This window comes from Lithobates pipiens, unplaced genomic scaffold, assembly GCF_037356315.1.
Source record: "Lithobates pipiens isolate NorthernLeopardFrog02 unplaced genomic scaffold, aLitPip1_a1.2 Scaffold_23, whole genome shotgun sequence".
NCBI lineage: Eukaryota > Metazoa > Chordata > Amphibia > Anura > Ranidae > Lithobates > Lithobates pipiens.
In genome coordinates this window covers 13,558,852-13,576,289 of record NW_027507785.1, presented here as the reverse complement: position 1 = coordinate 13,576,289, position 17,438 = coordinate 13,558,852, and the positions used below count along the sequence as shown (strand labels likewise).

The 17,438-nt window shown below is 43.4% G+C and overlaps 1 protein-coding gene across 1 annotated transcript in view; it reads left to right on the top strand.

The window, feature by feature from the left end:
• LOC143926832 (olfactory receptor 6N1-like) overlaps positions 1–15,238 on the top strand; it is a 35,090-nt gene extending 19,852 nt beyond the window's left edge. The window contains exon 2 of the mRNA XM_077450871.1: positions 12,900–15,238. Coding sequence (XP_077306997.1) covers positions 12,900–13,856 — 957 coding nt within the window. The 3' untranslated portion in view covers positions 13,857–15,238. The remainder of the gene's footprint in view (positions 1–12,899) is intronic.
• The last annotated feature ends 2,200 nt before the right edge of the window (positions 15,239–17,438 follow it).

The following is a 17,438-nucleotide window of genomic DNA, read 5'->3' as shown; positions in this document are numbered from 1 at the left end:
TAGGTTATATATCGGGGTACCTAACGCTATAAAAACCTGGCGTTGAACCTAAAAAAAAACTAGCTTCCTAGCGGGACCAGTGACACTATTGCAGCGATCAGAAAAACGATCGCTTAGTGACACTGGTAAAAGAGGGTGAAAGGGTTAACTGGGAGGGCAATCAAGGGGTTAAACCTTTATTAGGGGGGGGGTAGGGGGCTACCCTGGACCTAAAGGGGCCTAACACTAGCTGCCCTGACACTTTTTACAGTCACAACTGACACTAAATGTAGTGATCAATAAATAAATGAACACTGCATTAGTGACACTGTGACTGGGGGGGGGCGGGGGTCCGATCGGGGGGGTGATCGGGGGGTGACTGGGGTGAAATGTGTGCCTGTGTGTACCTATGTGTCAGTGGACTGTTGGTGCACTTACTTGGACGTCTTCACTCCTCGCTGTCCGGTTCAAAAAGACCGCCACGAGGAGTGTGACATCACTTCCTCCTCCTGTGTTTACATTTTCACAGGGGAGGAAGTTCGTCACTGGCCAGGAGCGATCGAGAGGGGATGGCCAGAAACCAACGGCCATCCCCTCATCGCGGATCGCTCCGGCACCGAAAGGGACCGCCGTATCTAGCGGGAGGGGGTCCGATCGGACCCCCCACCCGCTAGAAGGCAGGCACGTACATCTACGTGATTGTGCCTGCCTGTGCCATTGTGTTGACGTACATTGGCAATACGGCGGTCCTGAAGTGGTTAAAAGCAAAAGTTTGCCCATGGAAATCCAAGGGGTTGGAGGGCAGAGACAAGAGCATTGGAGAATGGAGTGTGGAGTTCCCCTTTAAAAGCAAAATTTAGCCCAAGGAAATCATATGCATTAGAGGGGGAAGGTTAAATGCCCTTTTAGCAGAAGCTAGAGGAGCGAGAGTCTTTTTACATAATTTTAACAAGGTGTATTTCACACGATGGCAACTTAACACGCTAACATGACCTATGTGCAAATCTCCTTAAAAAAATACATAAAGGTGAACCAGCGTAAAAAAATGTGTCAAGTTTAGAGGTGCGCCCGTTCAACCCATGCAATTGCATGCACATTGCTTAACATTAACTAGGATTTTTGAATCTACTGATTACCAACAATACAGACCTGATCATTGATGTGGAAATACCGGGCAATTTAGGAAACAGTGACCACAGGTCAATTAGCTTCTATATAAATAACACAAATAGGAAACATAAGGGGAATACAAAGACACTGAGTTTCAAAAGAGCCAACTTCTCTAAGCTACGAACCTTACTAGAAGGCATAAATTGGGATAAAATCTTACAAACAAAGAACGCGGAGGAGAGATGGGCTTGATTTAAGAGCATATTAAATAAGGGCATTAGCAAATGTATGCCATTGGGTAATAAATTTGAAAGAGTGAACAAAAGTTCTGGATGGCTTAACTCCAATGTAAAAATGCATATAAAAGCAAAGGAGAATTCCTTCAAAAAATACAAGATTGAGGGATCATCATCAGCATTCAGACTATATAAAGAATGCAACAAGAAATGTAAGGGTGAAATAAGGACGGCTATGGTAGAACATGAAAGACACATAGTGGAGGACAGCAAAAAAAAATCCCAAGAAATTCTTTAAGTATGTAAACAGTAAAAAAGGGAGGACAGACCATATTGGCCCAATAAAGAATGCAGAAGGACATCTGGTTACAAAGGATGGAGAGATGGCGAAGTTATTGCATTTATTCTTCTCCTTGGTCTTCACGAGGGAATCGGGGGTCTTCAGTAACCCAAACTGCAGTGTTTATCGTCAAGACACATCACTTGAAGCACCTCCATGTTTAACAGAGGACAAAATTAAAATTAGACTTGGAAAACTTAACATTAATAAATCACCGGGACCAGATGGCTTGCACCCGAGGGTACTTAGGGAACTCAGTGAAGTAATTGCCAGACCATTGTTCCTAATTTTTACTCACAGTCTACGGACTGGAATGGTACCAGCTGATTGGAGAAAAGCCAATGTAGCGCCAATATTTAAAAAGGGCTCAAAAATACATCCCTGGGAATTACAGACCAGTTAGCCCAACATCAATAGTATGTAAACTCTTGGAGGGGATGATAAGGGACTATATACAACATTTTAGAAACGAGAACGTTATCATTAGCAGTAATCAGCATGGATTCATGAAAAATCGTTCTTGCCAAACCAATCTACTAACCTTCTATGAGGAGGTGAGTTGCCAGCTAGATAAAGGAAGGTCCGTAGACATGGTGTATCTGGATTTTACAAAAGCATTTGACACAGTTCCCCATAAACATTTACTGTACAAAATAAGGTCCGTTGGCATGGACCATAGGGTGAGTACATGGATTGAAAACTGGCTACAAGGGCGAGTTCAGAGGGTGGTGATAAATGGGGAGTACTTGAAATGTTCAGGGGTGGGTAGTGGGGTCCCCCATGGTTCTCTGCTGGGACCAATCCTATTTAATTTGTTCATAAAGACCTGGAGGATGGGGTAAACAGTTCAATCTCTGTATTTGAGGACAATACTAAGCTAAGTAGGGCAATAACTTCTCTGCAGGATGTGAAAAGATCTGAACATATTAATGGGGTGGGCAACTACATGGCAAATGAGGTTCAATGTAGAAAAATGTAAAATAATGCATTTGGGTGGCAAAAATATGAACGTAATCTATACACTGGGGGGAGAAGCTCTGGGGGAATCTAGGATGGAAAAGGACCTGGGGGACCTACTAGATGATAGGCTCAGCAATGGCATGCAATGCCAAGCTGCTGTTAACAAAGCAAACAGAATATTGGCATTAAAAAGGGGATCAACTCCAGAGATAAAACGATAATTCTCCCGCTCTACAAGACTCTGGTCCGGCCGCACCTGGAGTATACTGTCCAGTTCTGGGCACCAGTCCTCAGGAAGGATGTACTGGAAATGGAGCGACTACAAAGAAGGGCAACAAAGCTGATAAAGGGTCTGGAGAATATTAGTTATGAGGAAAGGTTGTGAGCACTGAACTTATTCTCTCTGGAGAAGAGACTCTTCAGAGGGGATATGATTTCAATATACAAATACCATACTGGTGACCCCACAATAGGGATAAAACTTTTTTGTGGAAGGGAGTTTAACAAGACTCGTAGACACTCATTATAAATTAGAAGAAAAGAGGTTTAAGCTTAAACTATGTAGAGGGTTCTTTACTGTAAGAGCAACAAGGATGTGGAATTCCCTTCCACAGGCGGTGGTCTCAGCGAGGGGCATTGATATTTTCAAGAAACTATTAGATAAACACCTGAACGACCACAACATACAGGGATATACAATGTAATACTGACATATAATCAAACACATAGGTTGGACTTGATGGACTTGAAGATGCTATGCGCCATGTCCATAGTGGTGCACAGATTGCATTCTCCCGTGCGCCGAGATCGCTATAGTAAATGGTGGATTTGCGCTCTGTTACCGGCGCACCGTTTCATAAATATGAAAATGTGCGTTGCGCCTCTACTGATGGCGCATGGCTTTCGTAAATCAGCCCCACAGTGCCTTGAAAAAGTATTCATAAAGAATTTGAAATTTTCCACAACTTGTCCTGTTAAAACCAAAAATGTAAATGTATTTTATTGGGATTTTATGTGATAGACCAAAATAAAAGTGGCAAATTGTATGGCGCCCCCCAGTCAATACTTTGTAGAACCACCTTTCTCTGCAGTTACAGCTGCAAGTCTTTTTGGGGATGTCTCTACCAGCTTTGCACATCTAGAGAGGGACATTTTCCCCCATTCTTCTTTGTAAAATATCTCAAGCTCTGTCAGATTGGATGGAGAGCGTCTGTGAACAGCAATTTTCAAGTCTTGCCACAGATTCTCAATGGGATTTAGGTCTGGACTATGAATGGGCCATTCTAACACATGAATATGCTTAGATCTAAACCATTCCATTGTAGCTCTGGCTGGATGTTTCGGGTCGTTGTCCTGCTGGAAGGTGAACCACCGCCCCGGTCTCAAGTCTTTTGCAGATTCTAACAGGTTTTCTTTTAAGATTGCCCTTTATTTGGCTCTATTCATTTCCCCATCAACTCTGACCAGCTTCCCTGTCTGCTGAAGAAAAGCATCCCCACAACATGATGCTGCCACCACCATGTTTCACAGTTGGGATGGTGTGTTCAGGGTGATGTGCGGTGTTAGTTTTCTGCCACACATAGTGTTTTTCTTTTAGGCCCAAAAAAGTAACATTTTGGTCTCATCTGACCAGAGCACCTTCTTCCACATGTTTGCTGTGTCCCCCACATGGCTTCTCGCAAACTGCAAACAGGACTTCTTATGGTTTTCTTTCAACAATGTCTTTCTTTTCGCCACCCTTAAATAAATGTCAGATTTGTGGAGAGCACGACTAATAGTTGTCCTGTGGACAGATTCTCCCACCTGAGCTGTAGATTTCTGCAGCTCCTCCAGAGTTACCATGGGTCTCTTGGCTGCTTCTCTAATTGAAAGGGGTTGTAAACCCTCATTTTTTTTTTTTAAATAACAAACATATCATACTTACCTCCACAGTGCAGTTAGTTTTGCACAAAGTGGCCCCGATCATCGTCTTCTGGGGTCCCCCAATGGCGCTCACGGCTCCTCCCTGCATTGGTAAACCCCCTAGGAGAAGCGCTCTCCCTGGGGGTTACCGCACGGTCCCTGAGTCCAGAATTTGCATCCATAGACACAGAGTGCCGGACTCGGAGCTGTGCACATACTTTTCAGTAACCTTGCGCTGAGCATGGACTATATTATTAGGCCTGTGCTGTCAGACTTCCAAGCTGGCATTTAACTTGGCAGTGTGAGAGAGTTTTCTAGGCTTAACAACTGGGGGCAGCATTTGTATGTTTCCCCTAATGAATTGACATATAACAAGCCTAGAAGTGTGCCTCCTCTGGACAATCGTTCTTTCTTGATTTTTATTTTCATCTTCATATATTACTTTATGGATTGTGGATATACATGATCAGGAACCTACCAGTACACAGCATAAGTTGTGGACATTTGGGGCAGTGACCCCATATGAAGTACTTTTACATGCCCATAAGATTTATCATCCACAGAAGTTTCCCCTGAAACCTATATCTTGATACTAACCTATGGGCAAACTGCCAATACTTGAAAACAACATCCCATGATATATCCATTGGATCTGAGGCCATTTGATTTATTGCATCTGTGGGGTGGATGGAGAGCTCTTTTTATTATAAGTGTGGTTTTGTCTGTGGTACTGTTTTAAATGTTGGATTTTTTGAAAAATAAATCGATCTTAATTGATCCAGCGTGTTGTTGGCAACTAGGGATGAGCCGAACATCCCCCTGTTCGGTTCGCACCAGAACCTGCGAACAGACCTAAACTTCGTGTGAACTTTAGAACCCTATTAAAGTCTATGGGACTCGAACGTTCACAATCTAAAGTGCTCATTTTAAAGGGTAATATGCAGTTTACTGTCCTAAAAAGTGTTTGGGGACCCGGGTCCTGCCCCAGGGGACATGGATCAATGCAAAAAAAAGTTTTAAAAACGGACGTTTTTTCAGGAGCAGTGATTTTAATAATGATTAAACTGAAACAATAAAAGTGTAATATTCCTTTAAATTTCATACCTGGGGGGTATCTATAGTATACCTGTGAAGGGGCGCATGTTTCTGGTGCTTAGAACTGTCCCTGCACAAAGTGTCATTTGTGCAGGAAAAAAAGTCTTTTAAAATCACTTGCGGCTAAATTGTCGGCTCCCCGTAATACAGAGAACACTCAATGAGTGTTCTCTGTATTAGCCGACAATTCATTCATTCATTAATTAAAAAAAAACTAAAAAATAAAAAAAGCGTGGGGGTTCCCCTAAATTCAATTACCAGGCCCTTCAGGTCTGACATGGATATTAAGGGTAACCCCGTGTCAAATATAAAAAAAAAATTGACGTGGGGGTCCCCCCAAATATCCATACCAGACCCTTCAGGTCTGATATGGATATTAAGGGGAACCCCGCATCAAATTTTTTAAAAAAATTGATGTGGGGGTCCCCCTAAAAATCCATATCAGACCCTCTATCCGAGCACGCAACCTGGCAGGCCGCAGGAAAAGAGGGGGGGACGAGAGAGCGCCCCCCTCCCTCCTGAACCGTACCAGGCCACATACCCTCAACATTGGGAGGATGCTTTGGGGGTCTGTGACCCCTCAAAGCACCTTGTCCCCATGTTGATGAGGACAAGGGCCTCATCCTCACAACCCTGGCCGTTGGTTGTGAGGGTCTGCGGGCGGGGGGCTTATCAGAATCTGGAAGCCCCCTTTAACAAGGGGACCCCCAGATCCCGGCTCCCCCCCTGTTTGAAATGGTAAGGGGGTACAAAAGTACCCCTACCATTTCACAAAGAAAGTGTCAAAATGGTTAAATAAGACAAACTCACTTTTGAAAAATTCCTTTATTAAAAATGAAAAAAATAAAAAAAAGATTCCAGCGGTGCTAATCCACTCTTGCTATCCAGCGACGGATCTCCGGGGTCCAGCGATGGATGATCATATCCAGCGACGGGGGATCTCTCAGTCCAGCGCTGTCCATACATCCTTCTTCTGTCTCCACTCCGGAGACACTGCAGAGAGCACAGCGCTGACGTTTCTTATATTAGGAGGGCGGGGCCACCCGTCACCTGACCCCGCCCCCTCTGACGCTGGTGAAGGGAGCCAGGGGTTCCCCAGTGACGTGTGGGTGACCCCGCCCCCTCTGATGTAACGGAAACCTGCGTTACATCAGAGGGGGCGGGGTCACCCACACGTCACTGGGGAACCCCTGGCTTCCCTCTCCAGCGTCAGAGGGGCGGGGTCAGGTTACAGGTGGCCCCGCCCTCCTAATATAAGAAACGTCAACGCTAGGCTCTCTGCAGTGTCTCCGGTCCCCTTGGAGGGCTGCCTTGAAGTTGTACCCCAGATGATGTCTGCTTAAGACGAAACGCGTCGGGACTTCACTGCAGCCTGAGATTTTATTGAAAAAGCGCTTATGTTCTTTGTACACGTGAGTTTGATAATTTTTTATTAAATTACCTGAAACGAAAAACGGAGTTACACTATTGTGGTCCCTGCTTTCTTCTTTTATATCTATCCCATTACCTATGATGATCTGTGTGGATGGAGACATACTGCAGAGGAAATAGCCACACTTGAAAGTCTTCCAGAAAAGGACAACACCCAAAAAAGCCTATGTATATCTACAAGCATATATGATCCTCCAAATATAAGTTTGAGTAGGATCCATTAAATCTGGTAAGCCCCCATTTTATGCGGTGGAGGGTTCACGCGGTGATTGTGCGATTATTCCTTGGAGAAGGTGTAGGACTATTTTCACTTCATCGTATCACACACAGAAAATTTGGAAAATTTGGAGAACTTTTCACTTGTTTTCACGTTGTTTTTCCATTTTTGCATATATTTTTTCATACATTTGTTTGGACATTCTAGCTTTTCATATACAGCAAGGAGTGTTTAAATGCTTTTTTTTTATTTGTTTGCATAGTCTAATGTATGTATTGATTACATTGGTCACATTGTAATGTGGTAAAAACAAATAAGTGCTACACTGTTTTTCACAAAATTTATTATGTCACATTTGTACACCTAGATGTTGTGTTAGCTGCTGTTTGTATATCGTTTACACATTTGAATAGCGCAGTGTTTTCTTCTTGAATTAATCTTATCAACATGGGGACAAGGTGCTTTGAGGGGTCACAGACCCCCAAAGCATCCTCCCAATGTTGAGGGTACGTGGCCTGGTACGGTTCAGGAGGGAGGGGGGCCGCTCTCGCCCCCCCCCTCTTTTCCTGCGGCCTGCCAGGTTGCGTGCTCGGATAAAGGGTCTGATATGGATTTTTAGGGGGACCCCCACATCAATTTTTTTTAAAAATTTGATGCGGGGTTCCCCTTAATATCCATATCAGACCTGAAGGGTCTGGTATGGATATTTGGGGGGACCCCCACGTCAATTTTTTTTTAAATTTGACATGGGGTTCCCCTTAATATCCATGTCAGACCTGAAGGGCCTGGTAATTGAATTTAGGGGAACCCCCACGCTTTTTTTTTTTTTAATCAATGAATGAATGAATTGTCGGCTAATACAGAGAACACTCATTGAGTGCACTTTGTGCAGGGACAGTTCTAAGCACCAGAAACATGCGCCCCTTCACAGGCATACTATAGACACCCCCCAGCTACGAAATTTAAAGGAATATTACACTTTTATTGTTTCACTTTAATCATTATTAAAATCACTGCTCCTGAAAAAACTCCAGTTTTTAAAACTTTTTTTTGCATTGATCCATGTCCCCTGGGGCAGGACCCGGGTCCCCAAACACTTTTTAGGACAGTAACCTGCATATTACCCTTTAAAATGAGCACTTTAGATTTCTCCCATAGACTTGTATAGGGTGTTCCGGCTTTTCGAATTTTCTTGCGAACAGCCCAAATTGTTCACTGTTCGCTGAACAGGCGAACAGGCAATGTTCGAGTAGAACATGAGTTTGATTCGAACTCGAAGCTCATCCCTATTGGCAACTATATATATATATATATATATATATATATATATATATAGCACTAACCCCCGAAGGAGCGACTGCTTTTGTTGGGCTTACCGTTACCTTCTCCACCTCGTGCTCATCTAGGGGTTTCCAGAGGTTCATGGCCCAATAAACTGTAGAGACCGACACTTGAATCCCTTTAGGAATTTTTTTAGGTACGTCCTTTTAAATTTGCCGCCGTGTGGTCGCATGCGCACCGCCGGTGGCAAGCTCCATGGGTGTTATCGCGGGTCTCGTGCACTCTATGTCCGCGGGGATACCCAGGATCATCTCACAGAGAGGAAGAACGGGGAAATGCTGATGTAAACAAGCACTTCCCCATTCTGCCTAGTGACAGGACACAGATCACAGATCCCTGTGCTCAGGAGCGGTGATCAGTGTCGTGTCACTCGTAGCCCCCCCCCACAATTAGAATAACTCCCTAGGACACACTTAACCCCTGCAGCCCCCCTCCTGGTTAAAGAGGAAGTAAACCCTGATGAGTTTACTTCCTCTTTTTTTCCCTGCAAAGGTAAAGCATAATGGACTACTATGCATCGCATAGTAGCCCATTATGTGTCACTTACCTGACACAGGAGCCAGCAAAGTCACCGCTGTCCCCTGTAGTCCGCCGCATCCATCTTGCTGGTGGCGTCTCGCAGCTCCGCCGCTGTCATTCGGCGAAGCCGCGATGATGTCACTCCTGCGCATGCGCACGGTAGTCGACAAATGCGGCAGCTCCATTCTTGGAACTGCCACGTTCAGTGCGCCTGCGCGCCGCTGTCTACGGCGCATGCGCCGTAGACAGCGGTGCCCGTTTTCGGGCAAATATCTCCTAAACCATATAGGTTTAGGAGATATTGCTTGGACCTACAGGTAAGCCTTAATCTAGGCTTACCTGTAGGTCAAAGTGGTTTGTAAGGGTTTACAACCACTTTAACCCCTTCACTGCCAGTCACATTTACACAGTAATCGATGAGACGTGGCCCCCAAAAAAAATTTACGTCCCTTTTTTCCCACAAATAGAGCTTTCTTTTGGTGGTATTTGATCACCTCTGAGGTTTTTATTTTTTGAGCTATAAACAAAAATAGAGCGACAATTTAGAAAAAAACGCATTATTTTTTACTTTTTGTTATAATAAATATCCCCCAAAAATATATAAAAAAACATTTTTTCCCCTCAGTTTAGGCCGATACGTATTCTTCTACATATTTTTGGTTTAAAAAAAATCGCAATAAGCGCTTATTGATTGGTTTGCGCAAAAGTTATAGCATTTACAAAATAAGGGATAGTTTTATGGCATTTTTATAAAAAAAATTTTTTTTACTAGTAATGGCAGCGATTTTTATTGTGACTGTGGCATTATGGCGGACACATCGGACATTTTTGACCCATTTTTGGGACCATTGTCATTTATACAGCAATCACTGCTATACAAATGCAGTGATTCCTGTGTAAACGACACTGGCAGTGAAGCGCTGCACTGTTTTTCACATTTCTGTTATTTAGACCTAGTATCTGTTTTTTTGTGCTTAGCTGCTGTTTCTCTTAAATTGATTTCTTCCATATCAACGAATTTTTTACTAAGCGCAAGTTTTACATTTTGTTTTAGTGAAGGGGTTAACCAGTGGGTGGCAGTGTAGGGGTTAAGTGTTCCTAGGGGCATGTTACTAACTGTTGGGGGCTGGGCTTTCTTTTAGTGAACACTGATCTCTGCTCCAATCACATGGAGCAGAGATCAGAATCACTTGCTGCTAGGCAGAACTGGGAGATCCTGTTTACAACGGCATCTCCTAGTTCAGCCGCCCCGTGAGATGATCGCGGGTATGCCCGCTGTGATCGAGTCCGCGGGACCCGCGACCGGACTCACGGGGGTCCCGACCGGCATGCGAGCGTGCCGCCGGTGGCACTCTCGCGATGACAGGGAGGCAAATTTAAAGGGACGTACATGTACGCCCATTTGCCTGCCCGTGCCATTCTGCCGACGTACATCGGCGCGTGCCAGTCGGGAAGTGGTTAATGACGATTAAAGTGAAAAAAAAAGTGAAATATTCCTTTAAATATCGTGCCTGGGGGGTGTCTATAGTATGCCTGCGAAGTGGCACGTGTTTCCAGTGTTTAGAACAGTCCCTGCACAAAATGACATTTAACAGAAAAAAGTCATTTAAAACTGCTTGCGGTTTTAATGTAATATCTGGTCTTGTACGGATATTGTACAGATATTAAGGGGAACCCTGTACCCAAATTAAAAAAAAGAAACAGCAGTATACAGGCGATGCAAACAAGACAGGGACTGTGTAGGTTTGTTGTGTTAAGTAGAATCTGTTTGTAATTTTGAACTGGTACATTTTTAAAGTGTAGCTCCAGTCAAAAAATCAATTTTTAAGCTTTTTGGAAAACATAGGGAAGGGTTATCACCCTTGTATAATTTTTTGGGCCGTCCATCTTTTTTCATCTCACTTCCTGTTGTCTCCTTCCGTTTGCAAGTAGGAGACTTTTGTAAGTTGGGTGTTTGAAAGTAGGGGCCTGCCCTTTATGCTCTGCAGAAATGGGGGCCTAAGGTGTTGGTGTTGCCACTGTACACTGTAATCCCTCAAAGTAACTCTTGGTGGGCGCCCTGCTATGAATGATTATATCAAGAATTGTAATTACATGCCATTGTTTAACAGTGGTAGAAAAATTGGGCCTGTGGTGGTTGTTGTGGTGGTGATGCTGGTGCCACAACACTATAAGTCCACACAGTTACTCTCGGTGGGCGCAGGAACAGGCCCTGCTGTGAAATATATCAAGAATTGTAATTACATGCCCCTGTTAAACAGGGGCTGAAAAATTGGGCCTTAGGCACTGGTGCTGGTGCCATGACACTGCAACCTCTCCCATATACTCTAGTTGGAGTGCAGGAATGAGCCCTGCTGCAAAGCATTGCATCAAAAATTGTAATTACACGCCCCTATTAAACAGGGGCTGAAAAATTGGGCCTTAGGCACTGGTGCTGGTGCAATGACACTGCAACCTCTCCCATATACTCTAGTTGGAGTGCAGGAATGAGCCCTGCTGCAAAGCATTGCATCAACAATTGTAATTACATGCCCCTGTTAAACAGGGGCTGAAAAATTGGGCTGGTTGCATCACCCAGAACCAGAAATGTTCTTCCAAGATATCAACAGGATCATTTAGGAGGAAGAGGATAGTCAGTCAACATAACAGTACAGTCACTCAGCATCAGCATAGACAGTCTTGAAGATTATTCGGTTACATCAGCTTCAGGTGCTTGGTAGCTGGTGGTGATCCAAGACTGATTCATCTTTATGAAGGTCAGTCGATCAACCGAGTCGGTGGACAGGCGCACCCTGTGATCGGTTACAAAGCCACCAGCAGCACTGGAGGTGTGTTCTGAAGGAACGCTGGATGCAGGACAGGCCAGTAGCTCAATTGCATACTTTGCAAGCTCTGGCCAGTGATCCATCCTCAAGACCCAGTAAGCCAGAGGATTTTCGGTGGGAAAGGTGTCCAAGTCTATTACTGTTATATAGGAACTGTCAGAAGAAGAGAAGCGTCACACAGCGGGAGCCTTCCATTGAGCAGAGCGGCCCGAGAAGGAAGCAAGGAAGAAGAGGCGCCGTGGAGGAAGATGCCGGACGAGAACACTGGAGCAAGAAGCAGAGATTCGGAGGAAGAAGAAGATGGAGGAAGAAACCGAAGGATGAAGAAAGGAAGAAGGAAGAAGACCCAAAGAAGAAGGAAAGAAGAAGACTTTAATAAAGGAATTGTCAAAAACTGTCTCTTGTAATTTTTAACACTTTTGTCACTTTTTTGGTAGGTAGGGGGCTTCCAGATTCCGATAAGCCCCCCGGCCGTAGACCCCCACAACTACCGGCCAGGGTTGTGGGGATGAGGCCCTTGTCCTCATCAACATGGGGACAAGGTGCTTTGGGGGGCTACTCCAAAGCACCCTCCCAATGTTGAGGGCATGTGGCCTGGTACGGTTCAGGAGCGGGGGCGCTCTCTCATCCCCCCTCTTTCCATGCAGCCTGCCAGGTTGCGTGCTCGGATAAGGGTCTGCTAACAGAAGCTGGTTACCGGCTTTATTATTTTATTTATGCTGACAGCTGATCACATGGTAAAGGGCCCACTGTTATTGGCCCTTTACCCTGCTCTGTGATCAGCTGAGTCGGAAGATTGCAAGAATGGGAGGACATACATGGACGCCCTCCCAGAATTTGAGGTCTGCGCTGTAGCCGTCTTTTGGCTGTAGCGCGGATGTCAAGTGGTTAAACAAAACAAGATAAAAAGTTAATGTATTCATGTTTATCTTGTTTTTGTGTAGGTGAATAAAGAATTTCCTCGTGCTGTGGATTCCACTAATGTCTCTACAAAATTGGTGACAGAGTTTATCATCTATGGATTTCCGAGTCTTCAAAATCTCAATGCTCTCCTTTTCTGTGTTTTTCTCTTTATCTACCTTTTCACTGTCACTGGAAATGGCCTCATATTTCTCCTCATTATTCTGGACCAAAAACTTCACACTCCAATGTATTTCTTTGTCAGCAACCTCTCGTTCTTGGACATGAGTTCAACCACAATGACCATCCCCAAGATGCTTGCCAAATTCTCATTGCACAATGATGCCATCTCTTTTGTTGGCTGCTTCCTCCAGATGTATTTCTTTGTTGTTTGTCAAGCGGCTGCGTGTTTTCTCCTGGCTTCCATGGCCTATGATCGCTATGTGGCCATTTGTTCTCCACTCCATTATCATAACATCATGGTCAGACATGTATATATCATCCTAGCTATGACATCATGGATATTGGGCTTTGCAAGTCCAATTGCAATGATCATACTGTCTTTTAGGTTGCCTTTTTGTGGCCCAAATATCATTCACCATTATTACTGTGATCACCCACCGTTACTTCAATTAGCTTGTGCCGACACCTCACTCAATGTGACAGTAGGTTCCTCTCTTAGTGCCATTATACTTTTGTTAAGCTTCTCTATAATTGTGATGTCTTATGTTCAAATTATCAGGTCTGTGCTCAAGATAGCATCAGCCAAAGGACGTAGGAAAACATTTTCCACCTGTGCTTCCCATTTTGTGGTGGTGAATATGTTCTTCCTGCCTTTAATCTTCATGTATGTTCGGCCAACTGCTTCTTACTCAGCTGACGTTGACTCCCTACTGGCTATGTTCTACACAGTATTGACACCTATGCTAAACCCAGTTGTATATAGCTTACGGAATAAAGATATTAAGGATGCATATAGAAGAAAAGTATGTTGTACCTAAATTATATGTCAAAAAAATCAAGTCAAAACAATTGAAGTATATGTTTCCTAAGATTTTGTTTGTTCATATTAAAGTTCATATAAGCAATATTTCAAGCAGACTCTTTAGTTTGGTAAGATATTTCTAAGCAGTAATAAAGACAATACTAAACAAAGATAAGAGTCCCTCCCTATACCACTAGACAATGAACTCCGCACATAGATGAAAAAGGTATATATGATGGGATTTTTAGGGTGCTATTCCACAATCAAGAATAATATATAAACAACAGTGTTTTATTTGTACAAAAGTTGAAATCCATAAACATATAGACAAATTACATATATACAGTTTGAACAGCGTCTTGTTACATTGTATTGAATCCCAGATGCACTTATATCTTCCACATGTTTTGCCAAAGTAGCTTCTTCAGGAGGTATTTAAGTGCAAACAATATAACAGGGCTCCGAAAGGTTACACCCAGATGGAATCAAGGGCCAGAGATGTCAAAGGGCACAAAGGACCATCCAAGAGCCTAAACGCAGGACCCCAATCCCCCCGCACCCACGTTTTGGGTCAATCACAGAAGGGGCACAAGTCAACATCCATGCCATGGTTTTGCAATAGAGTTTGTCTGCTTACCTGTTTCCATGTGTTCATCTCTAGAGACCAGCCGACCCTCACCTGACTGCTTTTGTAATCCATCCTCTGGCATCACTCCACCCTAGCTCCTATCAGAGATCTCTATATTAACCTGTGCACTGCAGGCCAACCCTGCTGATCAACCTTTGTGTGTTAGCTTCCTGTTACCTGCCGTGTGCTCTGCTGTTGTTCCGTTACCGACTTTGGTGTGTCCTTGATTATCCCTGTTTGCCTGTGATCCTGACCTTTTGGCGTGTCCCTGACTATCCCTGTCTGCTTGTGGCCCTGACCTTGGCTTTGTCCCTCATCAACCCTATCCTCCTGTTGCCTACTGTGGGTGTGAGCTGGGGGACCCTGGGGGTCGTGACCTGGAGCCAGTTGCAGCCAAGTCCATCCTCACCACTAGAGGCTCTGGTGAACACCTTCTGGCTCTTAGACTCCGCGCCCCAGGGAACCTTACACTCTAACCCCGGTGGGATCCATCTTGGCGTTCTGGCGGCCATGCCTTCCTATCACCTTGACCCCCATCCGCAGAAGTCAGCCATAGGGTCCACAACCTTGCAGTGCACTCCTGATCCCTACGGTGTGCATCTGTCACCTGGCCTCAAGGTGACCTGACAATCCAATTAAAATCAAATTGGTAATAAAAGTGCCTAGAGATAAAACACACCAAATTGGATGTGGTCAGATCATCCGCTGATACTGAAGTCCAAATATGGATCCGTCTGGATAAAAAACTCCGCCATCTCAATGTGGAGATGTTTCCCAGGCTCCCCTAATGGAATAAAGATATTAAGGATGCATTTAGAAAAAAAAGTGTGCTGTACCTAAATTGTATGTAAATAAAATGAAGTCAAAACATATGAAGTATATGTTTCCTAACTTAACCCTAAGTTCTAAGATTTTGTTGACTGATGTTGGGACCCTGAATCCACATGTTAGGTGCTCAGTTGAAGTATAAATGGTTTGGTGGCCACAAGGCCACTCATCACTATGAATTTAAGCATGCCCTCCTGAGATTTGGTGAGAGATACAAGATTTCCTCCTCTCAAGCTGGTGATGAAAGGGGTCATGATCCTATCTCCCCCTGGAGTCCTCAACACCAAGACAGCAGTGGCTATTCTCTTCCCTTCAGAAGAGTGCTGAAAGTCCCCCGATGCTCTCTTGGACACGTTGGGGGTGGTGGTCTTATGCACACACGCAGCATCTCTCTGCAGCTCAGATAAGCCTCTCATCCCTGGCTCTCTACTGGTCATGGGTGGACTTGCTGGGAAATACAGCAGACTGCCATTGAGCAGGTTGACTCCTTAGAACTAGACATGTGCAGAGTAAAATATTTTGTTTCGTAATTTTGTTTTCGTCCGAAAAATTAATTAATTTATTTACTCCTGAAATTCGTTTTTATTTATTTTGTTTTTCGTTCAAAAATTGCATTCGTCTGAAAATCCACATGAATTACGGTCAAATCTGTCTTTGAAGGCTTATGGTGTCTGTCGAATGTATAAAGAAGATTCGACGGAGCTAGTATATAGCATACTTCGTGTGAACTTTAGAACCCTATTAAAGTCTATGGGACTCCAACGTTCACAATCTAAAGTGCTAATTTTAAAGGCTAATATGCAAGTTACTGTCCTAAAAAGTGTTTGGGGACCTGGGTCCTGCCCCAGGGGACATGTATCAATACAAATAAAAGTTTTAAAAACTGCCGTTTTTTCGGGAGCAGTGATTTTAATAATGATTAAAGTGAAACAATAAAAGTGTAATATTGCTTTAAATTTCGTACCTGGAGGGTGTCTATAGTATGCCTGTGAAGGGGAGCATTTATGCAGGAAAAAAAAGTCCTTTAAAATCACTCGCAGCTATTATGACTTGTCGGCTCTGTAATATAGAGAACACTCATTGAAAGTCATTGATAAAAAAATAAAAAGCGTGGGGGTCCCCCAAATTCAATTACCAGGCCCTTCAGGTCTGGTATGGATATTAAGGGGAACCCCGCGTCAAATTTTAAAAAAAATTGACGTGGGGGGTCCCCCTAAAAATCCATACCAGATCCTTTATCCGAGCATGCAACCTGGCAGGCCGCAGGAAAAGAGGGGGGGATGAGAGAGCGGCCCCCCTCCCCCCTGAACCGTACCAGGCCACATGCCCTCAACATTGGGAGGATGCTTTGGGGGGTCTGTGACCCCTCAAAGCACCTTGTCCCCATGTTGATGAGGACAAGGGCCTCATCCCCACAACCCTGGCCGGTGGTTGTGGGGGTCTCTTGAGTCACAGGAATTATTTTACGATCCATATCAAGACATTTCCGATGCGCAGCCACTCTTGGCATTGGATCAGGAAGAGGAGGTAGCAACAACCGCCATTCAGCAGTCTGACGACAGTACCCAGATCAGCCCAAGGAGGAGGTTGGTCCCCGCTGTTGCTGCCTACTCCGAGATCTCTAATTATAACGGTGGGGAAGGTGGCAATGTGGATGCTGAGGAGTGATGAACCCCTGGACTAGAGAAATAGTAATAAGATGGCGCAAAAATCAATCACCGTCAAAAGCCTCTATAATAAAAAAAATGGGTGAGGGGGGAAAGGGAAAAGGGATCAAGGGAAATAAAAAAAATATATATATATATATATATATATATATATATATATATATATATATATATATATATGTATATATATATATATATATATATATATATGTATATATACATATATATATATATATATATATATGTATATATATATATATATATATATATATATATATATATATATATATATATATATATATATATATATATATATATATATATATATATATATATATATATATATATGTATATATATATATATATATATATATGTATATATATATATATATATATATATATATATATATATATATGTATATATATATATATATATATATATATGTATATATATATATATATATATATATATGTA